The sequence below is a fragment of the Lissotriton helveticus genome, chromosome 8, assembly GCF_964261635.1.
Source record: "Lissotriton helveticus chromosome 8, aLisHel1.1, whole genome shotgun sequence".
In the NCBI taxonomy this organism is placed as follows: Eukaryota; Metazoa; Chordata; class Amphibia; order Caudata; family Salamandridae; genus Lissotriton; species Lissotriton helveticus.
Genome location: NC_136069.1, coordinates 1,013,010,968 through 1,013,028,068, shown reverse-complemented (window position 1 = coordinate 1,013,028,068; position 17,101 = coordinate 1,013,010,968). Strand labels below are relative to the sequence as shown.

General features: G+C 43.0%; 1 protein-coding gene across 1 annotated transcript in view; it reads left to right on the top strand.

Moving 5' to 3' along the window:
- The window catches only part of SMS (spermine synthase), a 711,777-nt gene that overhangs the window by 314,125 nt on the left and 380,551 nt on the right, over positions 1 to 17,101 (top strand). Inside the window, exon 3 of the mRNA XM_078657845.1 lies at positions 1,079 to 1,166. Coding sequence (XP_078513971.1) covers positions 1,079 to 1,166 — 88 coding nt within the window. The remainder of the gene's footprint in view (positions 1 to 1,078; positions 1,167 to 17,101) is intronic.

The following is a 17,101-nucleotide window of genomic DNA, read 5'->3' as shown; positions in this document are numbered from 1 at the left end:
GCCTCGGCCTCCAGTCCTGTGCCGGCCCGCGCAGCCGCCTCAAAAAAGGTGCAACACCCCCCCCCCCCCCCCCCCCCCCAGGGCTATTCCAATATTCTTTCCTAGGTCAGTCACAGAAGAGTACTTTTCTATACTGACAATATCAGGTGGGCGGCTGCATCAGGTAATCAGGGAGGGCCATGATCTCTGCTATTCTGTCCGTTGGCAGTTGATCAATGGAAGTGGGTGCTGTTCTGTTAAAAGCACGTGTCTGCAGCCCATCTATCAGTAGTGTCGGATATGCAAGTGGGCAAGCTCTGACAAGTCCTCAAGCTCCCTGCATAAACATTGTAGGTGTGTCACTGCTGTGTCCTTGTAGGGAAACATCAATGTAAAGACAAAATGCATTTCTCTATGCCTCCTGAACTGTGAGAAAAAGAAATTGTTTAAAGACCCATGTAATAGTGGCTACTCATCTGTGCATTAGAATGCCATGAGCAGCGCTCTCGGATGCAAGACTAGCATGGCAGAGTTAGCGAGTGCCCCCAGGAGTGTACAGCGTTCTACTCTTCTCGTAGTGTAGCCACAAGCGGACAAGTTGCCACAGTTGTAAATGTTTGTTTTGTCCTTCCTGTGTCCAGCAGGATTTTTCGTAGCAATGGCTTTCAGATCCCCACTTACACAAATAAACAAAATACATCTTAAGGTAGAAAGTGTAATTAGAATTTTTTTTCGGGACAACCATTATTAGTTGCCACTTTAAACTGCTGTTTCCAGGATATAATATTAAAATATACGATCACTATGGAGTTGCTGTGTATCTTATCTGTATGTGTTTCCTTTCACTCCACCACTCCAGTCTACTGCTGTTTTCGTCTCTCAATGATATGCTACTTGTGTTTATGATAAAGTGGATGAAGCTGGAAGCATGAATCAGATGCATGAGTTTTACTTCTTGTTACCCTCTATCCAATGATTCCTACCTTTCTTGACTGGATATAGTTGCATGCATTACTAAAAGCAGCTGCTTAAATCGGTTGTGCCGCATTTTATTGATGAACAAGGCCCTAATGTCTTCTCAATCCTTTTTGTTTTGTAGTTTTGCAACCTTGAGAATATATCCTCACGGCTTAGTTTTGCTGGATGTGCAGACCATCAGCAGTGATCCCAAGGATGAGGTTGAACATGTAAGTTTATCATCTGTTAAATAGATCAGTTCTTCCTAAATGTTTGGTTTGCAATGTTTGTGCACTTTGTAAAGGACATTTCAGTGTCTGCTTGCTGTATTTACCTATGTTAATTGAAGGCTATTTAAGTTTGTTTGTGTGTGCATGGTGTTCGTATAATGTAAACCTGCCCAAAAAGGCAACGTAGCGCTGTACAGGGTAAAAGGCAAGCTCACAGCCAACAACTGATGGGAGAGGTGGCTGGGTTCTGGGAGCAGAAGTGCACTATTACTACAATGTGGTGTTGTGTTTTTAAAGAGATGTGCCGTTCAATGCTTTCTAAATTGAAGTAGCTTTGTGGTGGATCATATGGATACAGGTATGTTGTTTCTGATCCTGTGTGAATAGATGGAAAAGCCCAGCTGTCTTATTTCTTTCTTTAATAGTCTCCTGTATGATGATTGGCTGGCTGTAATTGTTCTGCTAGCCACCAGAGATGGTGAGCTTGTGTGTTAGGCTGAGGTGTAGTACGTTACATCTTTATGATTGTATAATGTTAATGTTATATGCTCTTGCTATGTTGTGGCTCAGCATCAGTCAGTCTGCCTCGTGGGGTTACTTGGGTGTTTGTATCAAGTAAGTGGAATTATGCATGGGTAATATTCCATGCGGGGCAGTTGACGGCTGGCTGACTGAGCAGAGGACGCAGTATGGTACGGGGCTTCTGATATCACGTGCAATATACTTAATCTTCAAGAACATCAACAGTCTCTGTGTGGATCATTACATAATTGTTGGCGACAAGGATGGATAATTTGGACCCACACATTGTTTAAAAGCCCGACTATAAATTGCATGTTGGTGCATTGGAAGATTTCCTATCACAGGATTTCATTGGAATTGAGTGCTACACGCATGGGGGCTTCTTGATTCGGCATACAGGTTGGAGAACACGTTTTTTTTCCTCATTTATTTTGTTTGTACCTATTGGAATCGGAATGCAGTTGGAGTCAGCACATACTGAGTGGTTATTGTGAGGGAGCCCTCCGCAAGTGGTCTTCTCCTCAAGCACTGCATGACCATTGCTTGCTCAGTATTGTTCTGCCTCACAAGCGGTCTTTTTTGCTGTGTGTATATCACAGTCATCACATCTGGAGCATAATTTCTTACAAACACTGGTATACGTTCTGATTGTTAACGAAATAGACCGCAAAGTGGACGTGCTTGCGTCATCACGTTAGGGGCGGCATCTTGAACGTTTTTTGCTTGCTCCATTTCAACTATGGTCTAGTGGTGCTTGGTGATGGGCACACCACTCTCTAACAGCAAACTCTACAGTTAAATAAAAAACTTACACAGTGCACACCCATATCGGTGATTTGCACACTATTCAAGATTTTTCTTTGTGCTTTCGAAGTACTGGAGGAAATGTCCCACATTCACAATTGATGAGGTATTAAGGTCATCAAACATTTTTTTTTTTTTATTAGCTTGAAGGAGTCTGTTCGTTCTGTTGAGTGGGTTCCTGGACTTTAATTTGTGGCAACACAGCAGTTTGTTGCCCAGTCACAGCCATTTTTACTTTCTGCAGGTAAACCATTTGTGAAATGGCCCCCGTGGTACAGAAATTTAGGGAACTCTCTTTTAGTCATTGATGCCAAGAATTTTCATCCTGAGAGTAAAAAAGCGATTTTATTGAGTTGCCTTGGTGCTGTAGCACAGGGCATTTATGACAACTTGCCATAGATAGAAGGACCTAAGGAGGAGGATTCACCATGGGATGACTTGTGTGAAGCTGTTGCACATTTGGATGAACAATTCTGTAAACAGCTGAATGCAATATTTGAAAGATTGATTTTTTTTTTATACGTCAGCAAAGTTGTGATGAAAGATTTGATGAATTTATAGCTAGTTTGAGGATTTTAGCAGCATCTTGTGACTTTAGTGGAAACATTGACACACATCTACAAAATCAACGGGTGTTAGGCTTCTTCAACCAAAAGATAGAATAAAGAATTTAATAATCCCTTTATCTGAATTAATTGGTATTGCTAAAGAGGTAGAAAGATCTATATTATCAGAAAAAGTATTATAAACTAGCAAAGAGGAAACAAGTGTAGAATCGGTATGTGTAGATAATAAAAAACTGAAGAAAAAGTGAATAAGTAGAATTTAAAATGAACAAAACTCAGCCAACCCTAAAATGAAGTCACTTGATCTTTGTTCTCTGGTGTAGGTTCTTTCACAATAATATTGGCTAAATCCAACTTGGACTTATTCCCTTACCAGAGATTGTATGTCCCAGATAAGACACAGAGTTCACACAAAATTTGCATTGCTCTTTCTTTATCAACAAAACAGCCTGTTCTCTTGCAAGCGACCCAGTACCTGCCGCAACAACTTTTCATGCTCGCGCTGGTCCTTGCAATAGACCAAAGTGTCATCTTGGAAAAAATGTACTTTATGTAAAACCTTTCAGCACTTTTTTTATGACTCTTTGAAAGCAAGCAGCAGCGGAGGCCAGCCCAAGAGGCATGCAGATAAACCCATAGGCACGAAAGGAGTTACAAATGATGTTAGATGCCTAGATTCAGGGTGAAGCAATACATGGTGATAAGCAGAGGACAGATCCAGACCACTGAAGAACTGGGCATCTTTAATTAAATCTAAAGTTTCTGAAATGTTCTGCAAGGGTTGTTTTTGTAACTTGCCTCTTTGGTACCTCCCTCCTCTCCCTGTTTCCCCCCTCCCACTTCCCTCACTTGGTATCGCCCGTGCTGTCACTTGAAGGCAGTTATGGAATGTTGAGTTGTTACCATCCTGTCAAGCTGGGAGCACCATGTTGATTTGAACTATTAAATGGTTTTTGAACCCTACAACGTGTGAACCTCGTTACTACATTTTTGGCGACGACGGAAACGGAGCTGAGCCAGGGTCAGTGGGGTGCTCTCCCCTGGAATTATTTGTGCTTGGACAAGGAAAAGAAAAGATTTGTGGAAATACCTCGGGCGTTCTTGTGCTATTGTGATTGTGAAGAGGTGTAAGACCCGAGTTGATAAGCTTCGGGAGAGGCTGAAGTTCGTGAGGTAACCAGCTGAAGCTAATGAGGAGAGCTCGCCATCACCGCGTTTTGAAGTTGACAAGATGAGTCAAGGTGATTGATTTGAGAAGACGAGTTCTGATTAATGGCGGAAGTCCGTGGGAAAATGATATTGTGAGAGGAGCAATACCCAATTTTACGGTGAAAGTCCGCAAGGTGAGCAGTTTCAGTTTCAGCTTAAGGAGGAGAGCTGATCGGAGCATGGAGAGGATTAGGCATCGTTGACGCCGTGTTTTGAACTTTAAAAAATGAGCCTCGGTGAATGAGTTGAAATTTAAGCGAGGCAGGGGAACCGTGTGTTCTCTGTTCCCGTAAGAGATATTGAGGTGGATCAGCGCAATGTGCGTTTAAAATTTGTCTCTTCCCAGTTTTCATGATTTCAACCATTGTTCAGTCACATTCTATAAATTTTCACCTCTAATCTGCAGTGCAAACCCAACACATATTTGGATGTTACACTGCCATCGTGTGGCCGTTTTAAGCATGAGTGAGCGTGAAAATCTCCAACAAGAATTCTTTAGCGCATGACAGTTACCGTGGTATAGGAAAGTGAAGCACGGTTCAGTGGGGTTTCTTCGGTTGTGTAAAATGCCGCAAGGAAAGAAGTGTATCCCTCCTCAGTGTTGGGCGTAGGAATTGGAATACACCGTAGCATCATAGCAGCACCGCAGAAGAAGCAGAAGAAGGGTGGTCATCGTGAAATTACTACAGCGGGGGCCGCTTTTTGCCCACTTTGTGGTACTCTGGGATTTCTTATCATCGCCCAGGAGGTCCGTCCACTGCCTTCAAGGGATTGTCAGAGGTGAGATGTGGTGTGCTGAGTTGTGTCTGAGATATCCTCAAACGAACCCCTATCAGCGAGTGTGGGTGGCGAAGCAGGCGGTAGTCAGCCAGCGCTTCTGTGGTGATCGGCGCTGAGCCGGGCATACTGTTTCGCTTTACGAACGACGAAGCGATCAGCAGGGAGAGATAGTGTCTACCGCTGTTCAGTGAAGTGTGTGATATCAGTGATAAAGGAAGTTCATGGCGGATGGGCCGACTTATTATTGAAAAAATGAGTCTTAACCGGGGGGTAGAAAGTCGTTGTTAGAAGCTGTATTCCTGTGCAGATCCGGTGAGGAGGTATTCTTGTTCGTGTGCCAGGCCGGGCATAGTGGATACTGCAAGACTGGTGAAGGAGCGAGTCAGTGAGGGGAGCAGCGTTCGAACTCTAGGAGTTATTGTGTGAGGAGGTTGGCTCGTGTGTCAGGTCGGGCACAGGAGGGGCATGCGGTGGTCTACTTAAAAGTGACGTCGAGGGAAAGCTGTAAGCGCACTGTTGTGGCGCATCTTGGAGAAATATAAGGGCGAGTAGAAGTAGAAAAAAAAAAAAACGGACTCTGTGACGGAATTTACACCCGCTCTGCGCATCTGATACCTCACTAAGAACTCTGAATTTCACCGCGCTTGCTCGTAGAAGCGTCTCTGGGCAAATAGCGGGGACGCCGAGCAGCGCGAGTGAAATCAGGGCCTCACACTGAGAGTTCGCATTGTGTCTAAATGTACTTCCACTGTATTTAGCGACAACGCCTTCCCAGCTGAAATCAACTATTTATCAGAGAAAGCAGTACGTATTTACCTTGGTGGCTCATCTTTTCTTTAAGCAGCCCCCTCCTGACAGGAACTTACTCAAGAAAATCTTCTCCACAGGAAGTTCCCGCCGCTCAGGGGAGGGGAACTGTACTACCATAGGTTGCTCCGTCTTCAGTCAGAGGAAAGAGAAAGGGGACTGACGAAAATATCTTGGTTATTGATGAATTCATATTTAAATGTAGGTTACTGTATTTTGAAGGATAAAGTGACATTTCCAGCTTACTTACAGTGGAAACCGCATCTTCATCGCACCTTTCAGTTTCTCTACTATACACCTTTATTTTGTCATTGAGAGGCTCATTAGGTACTGTAAAGCAATTTGGATCATCCCTTGGGCGCACAGCTTGCGCAACAAGTTTTCTGTTTGGTGTGCCAGAGAGTCCAACGTGTGCACTCGTAGTGCCATCTTTCTGGTGTGGTGGACATTGCATCTTCACGTTATATTCTTGAATACTATAGCACACTTCACATGGAGGGGGGCCGAATGTACAATTTTCCACCACCGGTGCCGTTTATGGAGGAGGATAAAGTAAACATTGCTGAATGGAGAGAGTGGAAGGAGTATTTTGAGAACTATGTGTCAGTTATTGAGGAAGAGGAAGTACCTCTCCTGCCAGAGGAAAAGGCGGAAATTTTACTTCACAGTTTAGGAACCGGGGGACGAGAAAGGTATCACAAAATGGAAAAAGGATTCATGAAAGGAACTGACAGAAATATCTATGAGAACATCTTGAATGTGTTGGATGAACACTATACACAAGCCTTGTTAGGAAAGGTACAAAGGGACGATGTTTTTAAAGAAAGAAGGGAGGGCAAACTGGAAGTCAATCCCAGCAAAAATAACCAGGAGTGTACAATCTTCATAGGCGGAGTAGAGACAAAAATCATACTAGACTCAGGATCACGGTATAGTGTGGTTAACAGAAGTGAATGGAGTAGAAAATTAGCTAAAAAATATGGAAATGAATTGAAAGAGGCCAACAGATCCATAAAAACGTACGCAGGGGAGGACATCAACGTATTAGGTTACAAAGTTATGGATTTAATTTACAAGGGAAAAAGTACAAGGAGCACTATATATATAACGGAAAGTGGACCCACCATGCTAGGGTGGAAGGATCAAAAGAAATTGAACATATCACTAGGTGGTAAAAGAAAGGAACACATGAGTGAGCTGGCACAGATCCAAAGTATGCATGTCAGTAAATGTGAAACATTGAATGCTCTCACACCGCCATCAAAGGGTTTGGCAGTCTTTGAAGGAGCTGCAAGAAAGAAAGAACGAGGTAAAGAAGCAGTTAAGGACAAACTTAATAAAGAACAAGATACTTACCTAAGTCAGGTGGATGAAAGAGAAGTACGTAAGAAAAACGATAGAAAAGACAGTGATGGATAAGTTAGGAAAAAAAAACAAAAAAAAAAACGAGTGAAGTTAAGAAAATTGAAAATTAGTTTGTTGGTAAAGGAAATGTAAGGTATCTCCAACTAAAAGAGGATAGGAGGAAACGTGTAATACTTCGCCTATTAAGTCTTATTTTCCACGTTGGATTAAGGCCAGGACTTTAGGGTGGCCTTCTCAGAACTTATACTCTATTCAACAGCCTTACCTTCCGGGTAATTTGGAACTGAGGACTACCATTATTGTGACTCTGGGTGGGTCACCTCATAAATAATGATTTTTGTTGACAGCTATTCTACTTGTGAAACATTAGTTGAGTTTAACTAGAAGCCTGATGTGTTGGCCCCTTTGGGCCTTGTCTATGGGGTAGTGCTTTTTTGGCAGTGTTTACATTATTTCCTCAAGGACAGACCCTTGCAGTATTAGCAGCACTGGTCCTTAGTCTGGAGTCAGTATTAAGGGGTTTGGGGTGGATGGATTGTGGGGTGTTCTTCTCAAGTTTTTTCCCTCCAGACTTCAACGGGAGCTGTAGGGGATCGATAGCCACCCTTTGGTTGACAGGTTAAAGGGGGGGGGGGATATTGGGTCGAGGCCCTTGTATACACCTCCTCGTCCCTGGCCTGCCTCACCCCGCCTTTACATAGTCTGTTTTCCGGTTTACATTGGATCTTTGCCAAAGCTTTGCAGAGGCCATGGGTTCCTACTTCTATATTTCCAGGTTCTTACAGGGGCTGTGGTTTTCTTCACAGTACCCACTTTCATGTCTGTTGGTGTACCTGCAGTTTCCTTCTTCCCCCCCTATCCCTTCTGCCTTTCTACTTCTCTTCTTCCACCGCTCTCTCTCTCTCTCTCTTTTTTCTCCCCTCCTTCGTGTTCCCCACCCCGCTCCCCTTCTCTTCTGTCCCTCGCCCTTTCCCTTTGTTTCCCTAGGGAGGATGATGTGTTGTAACTTGCCTCTTTGGTACCTCCCTCCTCTCCCTGTTTCCCCCCTCCCACTTCCCTCACTTGGTATCGCCCGTGCTGTCACTTGAAGGCAGTTATGGAATGTTGAGCTGTTACCATCCTGTCAAGCTGGGAGCACCATGTTGATTTGAACTATTAAATGGTTTTTGAACCCTACAACGTGTGAACCTCGTTACTACAGTTGTCTGTCTACCCAAAAGTGTTTGTTCAATCCACTTAAATTCATGCACATTCTAATCTCTTTCCTGCCGTCATTTGGGTCCAAAACCACTGGAACCAGCTACACTGAGCATTTAATCTCTTCAATCACTCCAGTTTCCAACATCTTGCCTAACTCTCGTTCAAGAGATTCCATCATTAAATGAGTCATTTACTGCACCTAACTTACAAATGGTACAGCCCATTTTTTTAAATGATTTAGTGCTACGTTTTTTCAGCAACCCTAGGCTGCTACTATACACCTTAGGCAACCTGGAACACATATCTTCTGGTAACCATTCTATTCAGAGTAATAACACTTTCTCAGGTGCATTGGGATTCAGAGTAATTCCCATATCTTTTTGATGTATCTATCCCAGCAGGTTATCGCCTCTTTTAGCTATGTACACTTTACCCACTGTCTCTCGGTCTGAGAATCTGAGAATTGTATTTTCATCTCAGCATATCCAAGAACATCTATTTTGACACCTCTGTACCCTACTGGGTTTAAATCTGGTGGAATCAACGTACATGTGTCCCCACCAATCACCATATGTCAATCTTTGTCATCCAACATAGGATAAGGTGATCCAGAATCTGCTAACACAGACAATTTCTTCCCACCAACTATAATCTTACATTCAGGCATCTCCAAAGAATCACTATACACTTATCTGTCTTCTCTTACACTCCAAACAAACTTCTTCTCTTCTTTCACACAATGTAGCCCTTGTACTTTAGTCCCCTGACGCATATACATAGTGTCCTTTTTTTCCACACTTTTTGCATGTAGCAAACTTTGCAAAACATACAGGACTGTTTGAGAGATGTCCTTCACTTTCACTTCTTACGCATTTCATGCCCATATTTCTGTTAATATTGGCATTTTTCACTGTTAAAATATGTTTAGTATTTTCACTATCACCATGTTTTTAAACATCCCCACTCATGTCAATGTCTTTTTTTAAAACTCATGCACAGTGCTTTCTTCTGCAAGAGTGCCTTTACCTTTACTGTCTCTCATTTCACTCACCCACATGCTGGTATTCTCCATACCTTCCACAATGGCTATCATCAATTTCAAATCAGGATTATTTGCCAGATTTTTTTCCTGAGCTTAATATTGTTAGTACACCTAACAATCTGATTCCTTACCAAGGAATCATTGAGTTTTCCAAATTCGCAGGTACGTGCTAACGTTTTTAACGATGCATCATAACTCCCAATCTTCTCCTGTTACCCTTGTAATCGTGAATTTGTGCCATTCCACTACAACATTAATTTGGGCTCCAAAATGATTTTCAAGTATCATAACCAACATGTCATTTACATTATCCGGTTTACCTTCTCCGTGCCCAATTTAAATTTTGTCCAAACTATTATACATATTCCTTCCTCAATACTCAAAGTATGCAATAATATGGCCTGTTCCTCACAGCAGAGAAATCTCCCCCACCAATTGCAAGTAAATAGGATTTGAAAAGTTGTTTCCACCTCTTCCATGCTAGAATTAGGTCACCCTTAGCAGTAAAACAATATGGTGGCTGAGACGTGTTTGCTGCTGCTATTGGTGTTTATACAGTAAAAAGGAAAAGTGATGTCAAACAAAACAAAAACTACAGTAGTTCAAAACTTGACTATGCAACCTAATATAACCTTCAGTTTCCACATTAAAATACCTAAAATGGCAAGCAACTCTGATATTGTATTTATGAAAAGACTATGCTAACTTCACAACAATTAGATGTATTATTAGCATGTAACTGCTGCTCAAAATGTAGACACTATGATTGCTGATACCATCCAGTTGCACACTAGTTTGTGAGAATAGTTCCTCTGATCACAGAACAATCTGAAATCTGTGTGCCAAGTTGCTTTCTTCTAGTAATCAGAACTGTGTATACCAACCACTTCCATGAGTGTTCAAGACACTTTTCCCCGCCAATCAAAGCACACTTAGCTAAAAACCTCTAATAAACATGTGACTGATGAGGTTGGAGAGGAGACCGACTTCATCAACTAGGAGCAAATGGCAACAGTAAGTTAAGAACAAATCGCTGCGACTTGCACACTGACGTCACCACTAATAATGAACTCTCTCTTTGTTTCCTTGCCTCTGGGCATATGGAAGATTCACATTAGCTGCTACAGTCTCCTGCATGCATCTCCTTAAGTCATGGGGGTTTGGGTATGCAAGCAAGTGTTGCCCGTTGCAAAGGCTTCCCGTACTCTGCTTTGCTACATCCCTTCCCTCCACGTTCAAGCATATGGGGTTCAGCTGCGTCTGTAAATGCTGCACATTGCCAAGGCTTCCAGCAGTTAAAGCGTTAAAGTCAGCACTTATTAAATTTAACTAAAGCACACCCCCACACACCAGGTTAAGGACACGAGTACTCATGTCTACCTCCACCAGTACACCATGGCCTCCTGTCGTATGTCCTTCAAAACGTGAATAACACTCCAGTTTAAGATCTCCCTCTCTGACTGCACTTTGTGGGTTCACAGGGAAGTTTGTGGTTGCACACCTGTGCCCAGCATGCACTCGTCGCAGATGTTAAGTTCCTAAAATCACCACACACTTCTGACCTATTTCCAAGTATTTATTCCATACAGGTTAAAGACCACCAACCCGCATAGGCAGCATGACCAAGTAACACAATATTCAAAACATTCCCCATAGCCAGTGTGTGATGCTTTGGGCTGTCATCAATGACCTAGACACTGTTCTAATCACCCAAGCAACAATGACATAGGTAACATTCCAGTTACAGGGTGATGAGACAAGCAAGTAGATCATAACACTTACTTGTGCTTGAAAAAAGTTAGAACAACGATGTTTCCCGCTACACTGCCTGAAATTAGGACACCGCAGAAGAAAAGGCCTCTGCAGCAATAAGTGTTTCCCTTATCAGACCACAGAATAACCATGCTTGTCACTGTCCAGAGTTCATAGTACACTGCGAACGTACAAAGATAAGGTGTCTTGGGAGAATACAATGATAATACATGGTTCTTTTTTCCAATTAGGGGGAGCGTAAGCAAGTGTTAGCAACCCAGTTTTCAGTCGGGAACGTGCGCAAAATAGCTTCCCTTCTGATAATTAGTTGTTTTTATATTTTCACCAATAGAAATATCAGAAGATCTTGTGTATTTGTATGTCATAATATTGGTTATTTATGTAGCATAGACAGGGCACAAGTCTTTAATAAAGAAATTGGGGGAGTAACCAAGTTAGGCTGTATGCAAGTAACATCACGGCACGTGATATCACAGCGCGTGACATCGCACGTGGCATCACATTCCATGACATCACATGAAGTGACATTAGATCTTACCACCTCACACATATATTTAGCAAGTCTACCATGAGTACATTTTAGCGCCTTTAAATATTTAACAAATAAGATTTTGCGTTGCAGTTGTGCAAAAAAAAGAGACGTAAACTCAGTGCAAAATCTGGGCCTCAATTTATACATTTATTGTTTAAAACTCTGCCACTAAGAAATTTGCAACAGCGAGAAACATGGTAGTAAATCTGTTTTTCTTAATTTGTTGCAAAGTCTGCATTTTAAAATTCCTTATGTAGTTAAAGCACCTTATTACCCACACTGTCTTATGTAAATCACTGTAAAGTATGAATTACATACTTATAATTTGTCAGTGTATAATATGTACATGTAATGTAGAGTGCTCTGACATCTTGCATTGAGATGAGTAACGCTATAAAAGAAATTAACCAAAATAGTGGTATTTAAATTGCTATTTGTGTAAATACTGGGACAGACCAACACATCTGACTTTACTAAAGTGCATGCATATCTCCTATATACGGGACTGAACAAAGTCAAAAGCATGCTTCTCTCTCAAGTACATGTGAAGTGATCAGCTGTGTACCTCTGTCTCCCCTCCATTGCATTTGTATCTAGGTGTGAGGCTCCAGATAGCTCCCGGCCAGGATACTGGAAAAAAGGGAGGCCTGTTGGTCCCGGAAATTCACCCTTTGTTTCGGGTCCAGCTGAAATAAAAAAAAAAAAACAAAGCCCCCTCTGCAGTGCTGCAGAATGTATGATGCTGTGTGAAAATTACACCAGGGTGAGTTTTGCATATTTCAGTGGGGCACAACTTCTTGTCAGAGTGGACAGCATCCACCCTGTGAAAAGAGTGGGTAGATGCCGTATACCGTAGTGCACCCTCAACTTGTGCCCTGAGCATAGACCAGACATTGAATGGCCTGAAATAATAACTGTTATTATTACCTAGCTCAATGATACTCATTTTTTAGATTTCATAAAGGTGAAAAAGTGTTTTTACACCACATGCTTACCGATTTTCATCTTGAATATAGTGAGGAACTTTGACCAATATTAGTATGGCAAACAGACTTCAAGATCTTTATCCTGGCTGTCAGCTGGTGCATGCATAATATCCCCATTGACACCAAATCAACTGAGAATGGATTTTGGCCCCTATATTTGCCCCATAATCTTATTTTTATTTATTTATTTAGAGTTTTATAGAGCGCGATCCAGACCAGTGAGGGTATCAGAGCGCTTTACAGGATAGATAGGAGGTAAACAAAGAACATTGGTGGGTGGGGATGGGGGAGGAGGAAGCGTGGAACATCCATATTCTAGTCTGGAAATGACTACCGCCTGGATTGCCATTTTTAGGTCGGGAGTGTCGAAGAAGGGTTTCAAGTTTCTTAGGTAGCTCAGGTGAAATCTGGCGGTTTTGGCCATCGAATTGATATGGCCACGCATATTCAAGCTGCCGTCAAGTGTTATTCCTAGGGATTTGGCAGAGTCTACAATGATAGGGGTGCAGTTTAACCCTGTGATAGCCTTGAACCATTCTTGAATGTCAGGTTGATTTTTGTTTGGTGAGATGAGGAGAAAATCCGTTTTTTTGGGTTAAGTTTGAGCTGGTTAGAGGTGAGCCAGTGCACAGTCCGCTTCAAGGCCTCAATCAGGGAGAAAATGTCCTCAGGAGAAGAGATATTAATGTAGATCTGTGTGTCGTCGGCATACATGTGGTAGGCATTATTGGCGGTACGAAGCACCTCTGTGAGCGGTTCACGGTAAAGGTTGAAGAGGGTTGGGGACAGGGTTGATCCTTGAGGAACTCCAACTGTAATCGGAATGGGAGTGGATAAGGTACCGTTGATTAGGATTCTCTGTGAACGATTCTGGAGAAATGAAGGATTCAAAATTATTCTAGCGGGCTATACTCACCAATAGCCCATATGCTTTTATTTGTAATAATAATTCAGTCGGCAATGGAGAAGGTTCAATCGTTTATTCATCAAATACAAGCCCTGGCAGGGGAGCCTCAGTCTACACGACCCTCGGAGGTGCGCAGAGGAGACTGATTACATGTTCAAAATACAAAGCATATATACGTTTCATGCGTACAAGCTGACACCCTACAAGGAAAGATACAACTTGTCAGCAAGCCAAGAGGAATACCCATATAAGGCACAATTGATTTGCTAGTAGCCTAGGCCTAAGCTATTCCGGGGGCAGGTCAGTAAGGTGCCTCCCTGTCTATCTGTAGCCCAGGAAGTACAGGAACGGGCTCTGCTAGAATGTGCGCATCCCACAAGAAGGGCAGATGTGACCTTGGGTTTCCTTGAGCTACCAGCTAACAACTATAGTAAGCAGCTTGGCTGCCGCTGTGGTTTCGAGCAGAAAGCGTAATCACGTGATTTCAGGGAAACAGCACTTGCACATAGAGAAACGAAACAAAATGGCTCCGGTCATACCAATAGGAGCAAACAAGTCAAAAGTGAATCATTTGTTAATAGGCGATCATAGTGAACTCTAATTACAGGAATATATAATTACGAGGTTATATTGAATATATTAGGCCAATAATGCGTGTTTATCAAATTTAGATCCCAACAGACGGCCCTTTTGGCCTACTATAGCCAATATAACTAGATTCACTCTACGAAAACTCCTTCATCGATCTGCATGAGGTCTGACACCTCCTTTTGGATCATCTGCTTTTCGGCCCTCGCTTGATGAGAAAAGTTGAAAGCAGATGTTATCCTTGCTGCACAGAATGAGCAGCAGGCCGGGCCACATTGGAGACACAGGCAACACGTAAATATTACTCCAAAAGCTCCATCAAGCACCATAAATATCTTCCAACCCCAAGTAGCTAAAAGACCCCAAAACCAACTGCTAAGGGACCAAGTGCCGTTATCCACATGTGCTTCGCTGGCTAGTCGATGTGATTTTTGTATAGCAAGATGAATGGTAGGGGCTGAGTCAGGAATAAACACACAGCAAGAGCTGCCGATCACACGACAGGCTCCTCCCCTATCTGCGAGGATGACGTCAAGAACCATCCGGTTCTGAAGGGAAACAAGCCTCGTCGCCTGAAGCTCCACAGTAATGTTAGTTAAGATCCCAGTGGTGGTCTGGACCACGTTCTCAACTATTCGGGACAAGCGTCTTATACTGCGGCTATTGAATATAGGTCCCCAAAAGGGGGTGAGACCCTTGGCAAAATCCTCGAATTGCTGCAGGGAGGTGTCTGTTTGATCAGTACTGTCGGTGTCAAAGCTCCTAATATTTCGGCTAACCACTACCCCTTTTTGAACTAACTGATGAGTTCTGTGATAATCGGGCGGAGCAATATACACAGGAGGGTAGAGGAACGAGAGATAGCAACTTCCTGCCCATCCCCGTGGGAGCCACGTGTATGCATCCTCTCCACATACGAAATATACATCTGGTGGAGTAATCATAGGTGGGGTACTATATACCTGTAGAGTGTAGGTATAATTACATCTGCTCTTTCCTACCTTAACATGGCCTCGTCCCTGTATGCAGAAGGGAGAGGTAGTATTGTTAATGGGGATCGGCAATGCTTTGTCATTCGTAACATTTCGTTCTTTAAAATGCTGGAAATACATAGTGTCATTAAAAAGTTCAAAATCCTGCATTTCCTCCATTAACCACGTAATATTCTTATAATCTGTATATACATTCATGCAAGCATTGGGATCCAAAGAGCCCTCTTCGCCATTTCCTTCTGCGTCAAATCCTTGATGTTGTTCTATATACTTCAATATGGCCTCATAATCTTTTTCAGTATATATCTTTGGTTCGGCTACATAATGCGAATACATCAAAGACAGTAATTGGAACCAGGCTTCACAGCTAGCTAAATAAGACATTGGTAAGGAGATGAATAGTTCATGCTGATGCATCACTGAGGGAAGTAACCCACATATCCAACAATTCGTTTTATTTGTGGTGCTGTGAGTCTGATGCAACATTTCAATAAAAGCGTTTTTCATATAGGTTTCTCTATGTCTTGCCTTATGAGGGGGCAAAGAATAGAAGATATGCTCTTCCGGGGCAACAGTAGTTCCTAACAGCTTCTGTACAGTATGCTGAAACTCTAAATATACAAATACACACATCATAATTACTGTAATGATAACAATAAAAGCAACAAATGCCACCTTCACTCTGGTGGACCATCCTGAAAACAAATGCATATTATCCATATATCGCCGAGGGGCTAGTGGCCTTTCATCCTCCATTGCAAATCGAGCAAAAGGAAACATGCTCTCTATAAGTCCAGATCTAACTCGGTCCCTCTCTATAAGTCCAAAAACTATCTTTGTATCCACAAAGCACGCACGCCACCAGCGGGGTTCTTCTTCCCTGTGTCCGTTTAGAGCCTCACAGGCAGACTCTTGTCATCCATCAAAAGAAAACAAAGACTTCCTTCGTCCTGTAGAACAACTGCAGCCTTCAACTCAGTCTTTCTTTCTGAACAGAGCTACTTAGCACAGTGTTCCAAGCTCTCAACGGGTTCAGTCCAGTGTCTCGCTCAGTACCCCAGTGTGTTTGTCTATCCGATGTTTCTCAACTCAAGTCTTTCCCTAACTTCTACCATAAGAATCTGGGGTACTGTGCTGTCTTCGGGGCCGCAGGTCGTATTTACAGCGACCAGGTTGCTCCTGGTCAGAAAACAATTCGGTTGCAAGGGCATCAGATGCATTCGAACCCTGTGATGCACCGGAAACAACGGCCTCCGCTGATTGAGCCGCCGCCCTGTCACCTGGGGGCAACGCTTCACTTGGCTGCCCCTCTTCTTGGGCTTCTGAAAAAGGTACAAGGCTCTGAAGCGACTCTCCTTCTTGGCTTGGGATTCCTTCGCGGTTTTGCAAATCAAAGGGCAAAGGGAGCGGGAGGCGCTTTAGGTGGCTGACATGGATCCAATGCTTGCGCCCATGCACCTTCACGGCCGACCTCGTGGCAAGTATGATTTGGTAGGGTTCGGACCACTTCGGTTCCAAACTTGATTTCCGTTGATAGTTCTTCACCAGGACCCACTGGCCTGGTTCCAACCGATGTCCAGGACCCTCTGGTAGCGGCCGCAATGTCTCGGATACCTGTTGATGAATAGAACGCAGATCTTTAGTCAAGGCATACACATAGTTTGTCATCAAAGGATAATCAATATCTCTAAAGGACCTGGGCCTAGGGACTCCCCACACATTGGCAGGACGGCCAAAGATTACCTCGTAGGGTGATAACCCCGTTCTTGTGTGTGGTGTTCTCAGAGACAATAATGCTAAAGGGAGGGCATCGGGCCATCTTAATCCGGTACTAGCACAAATTTTGGCCATCTTCAGTTTCA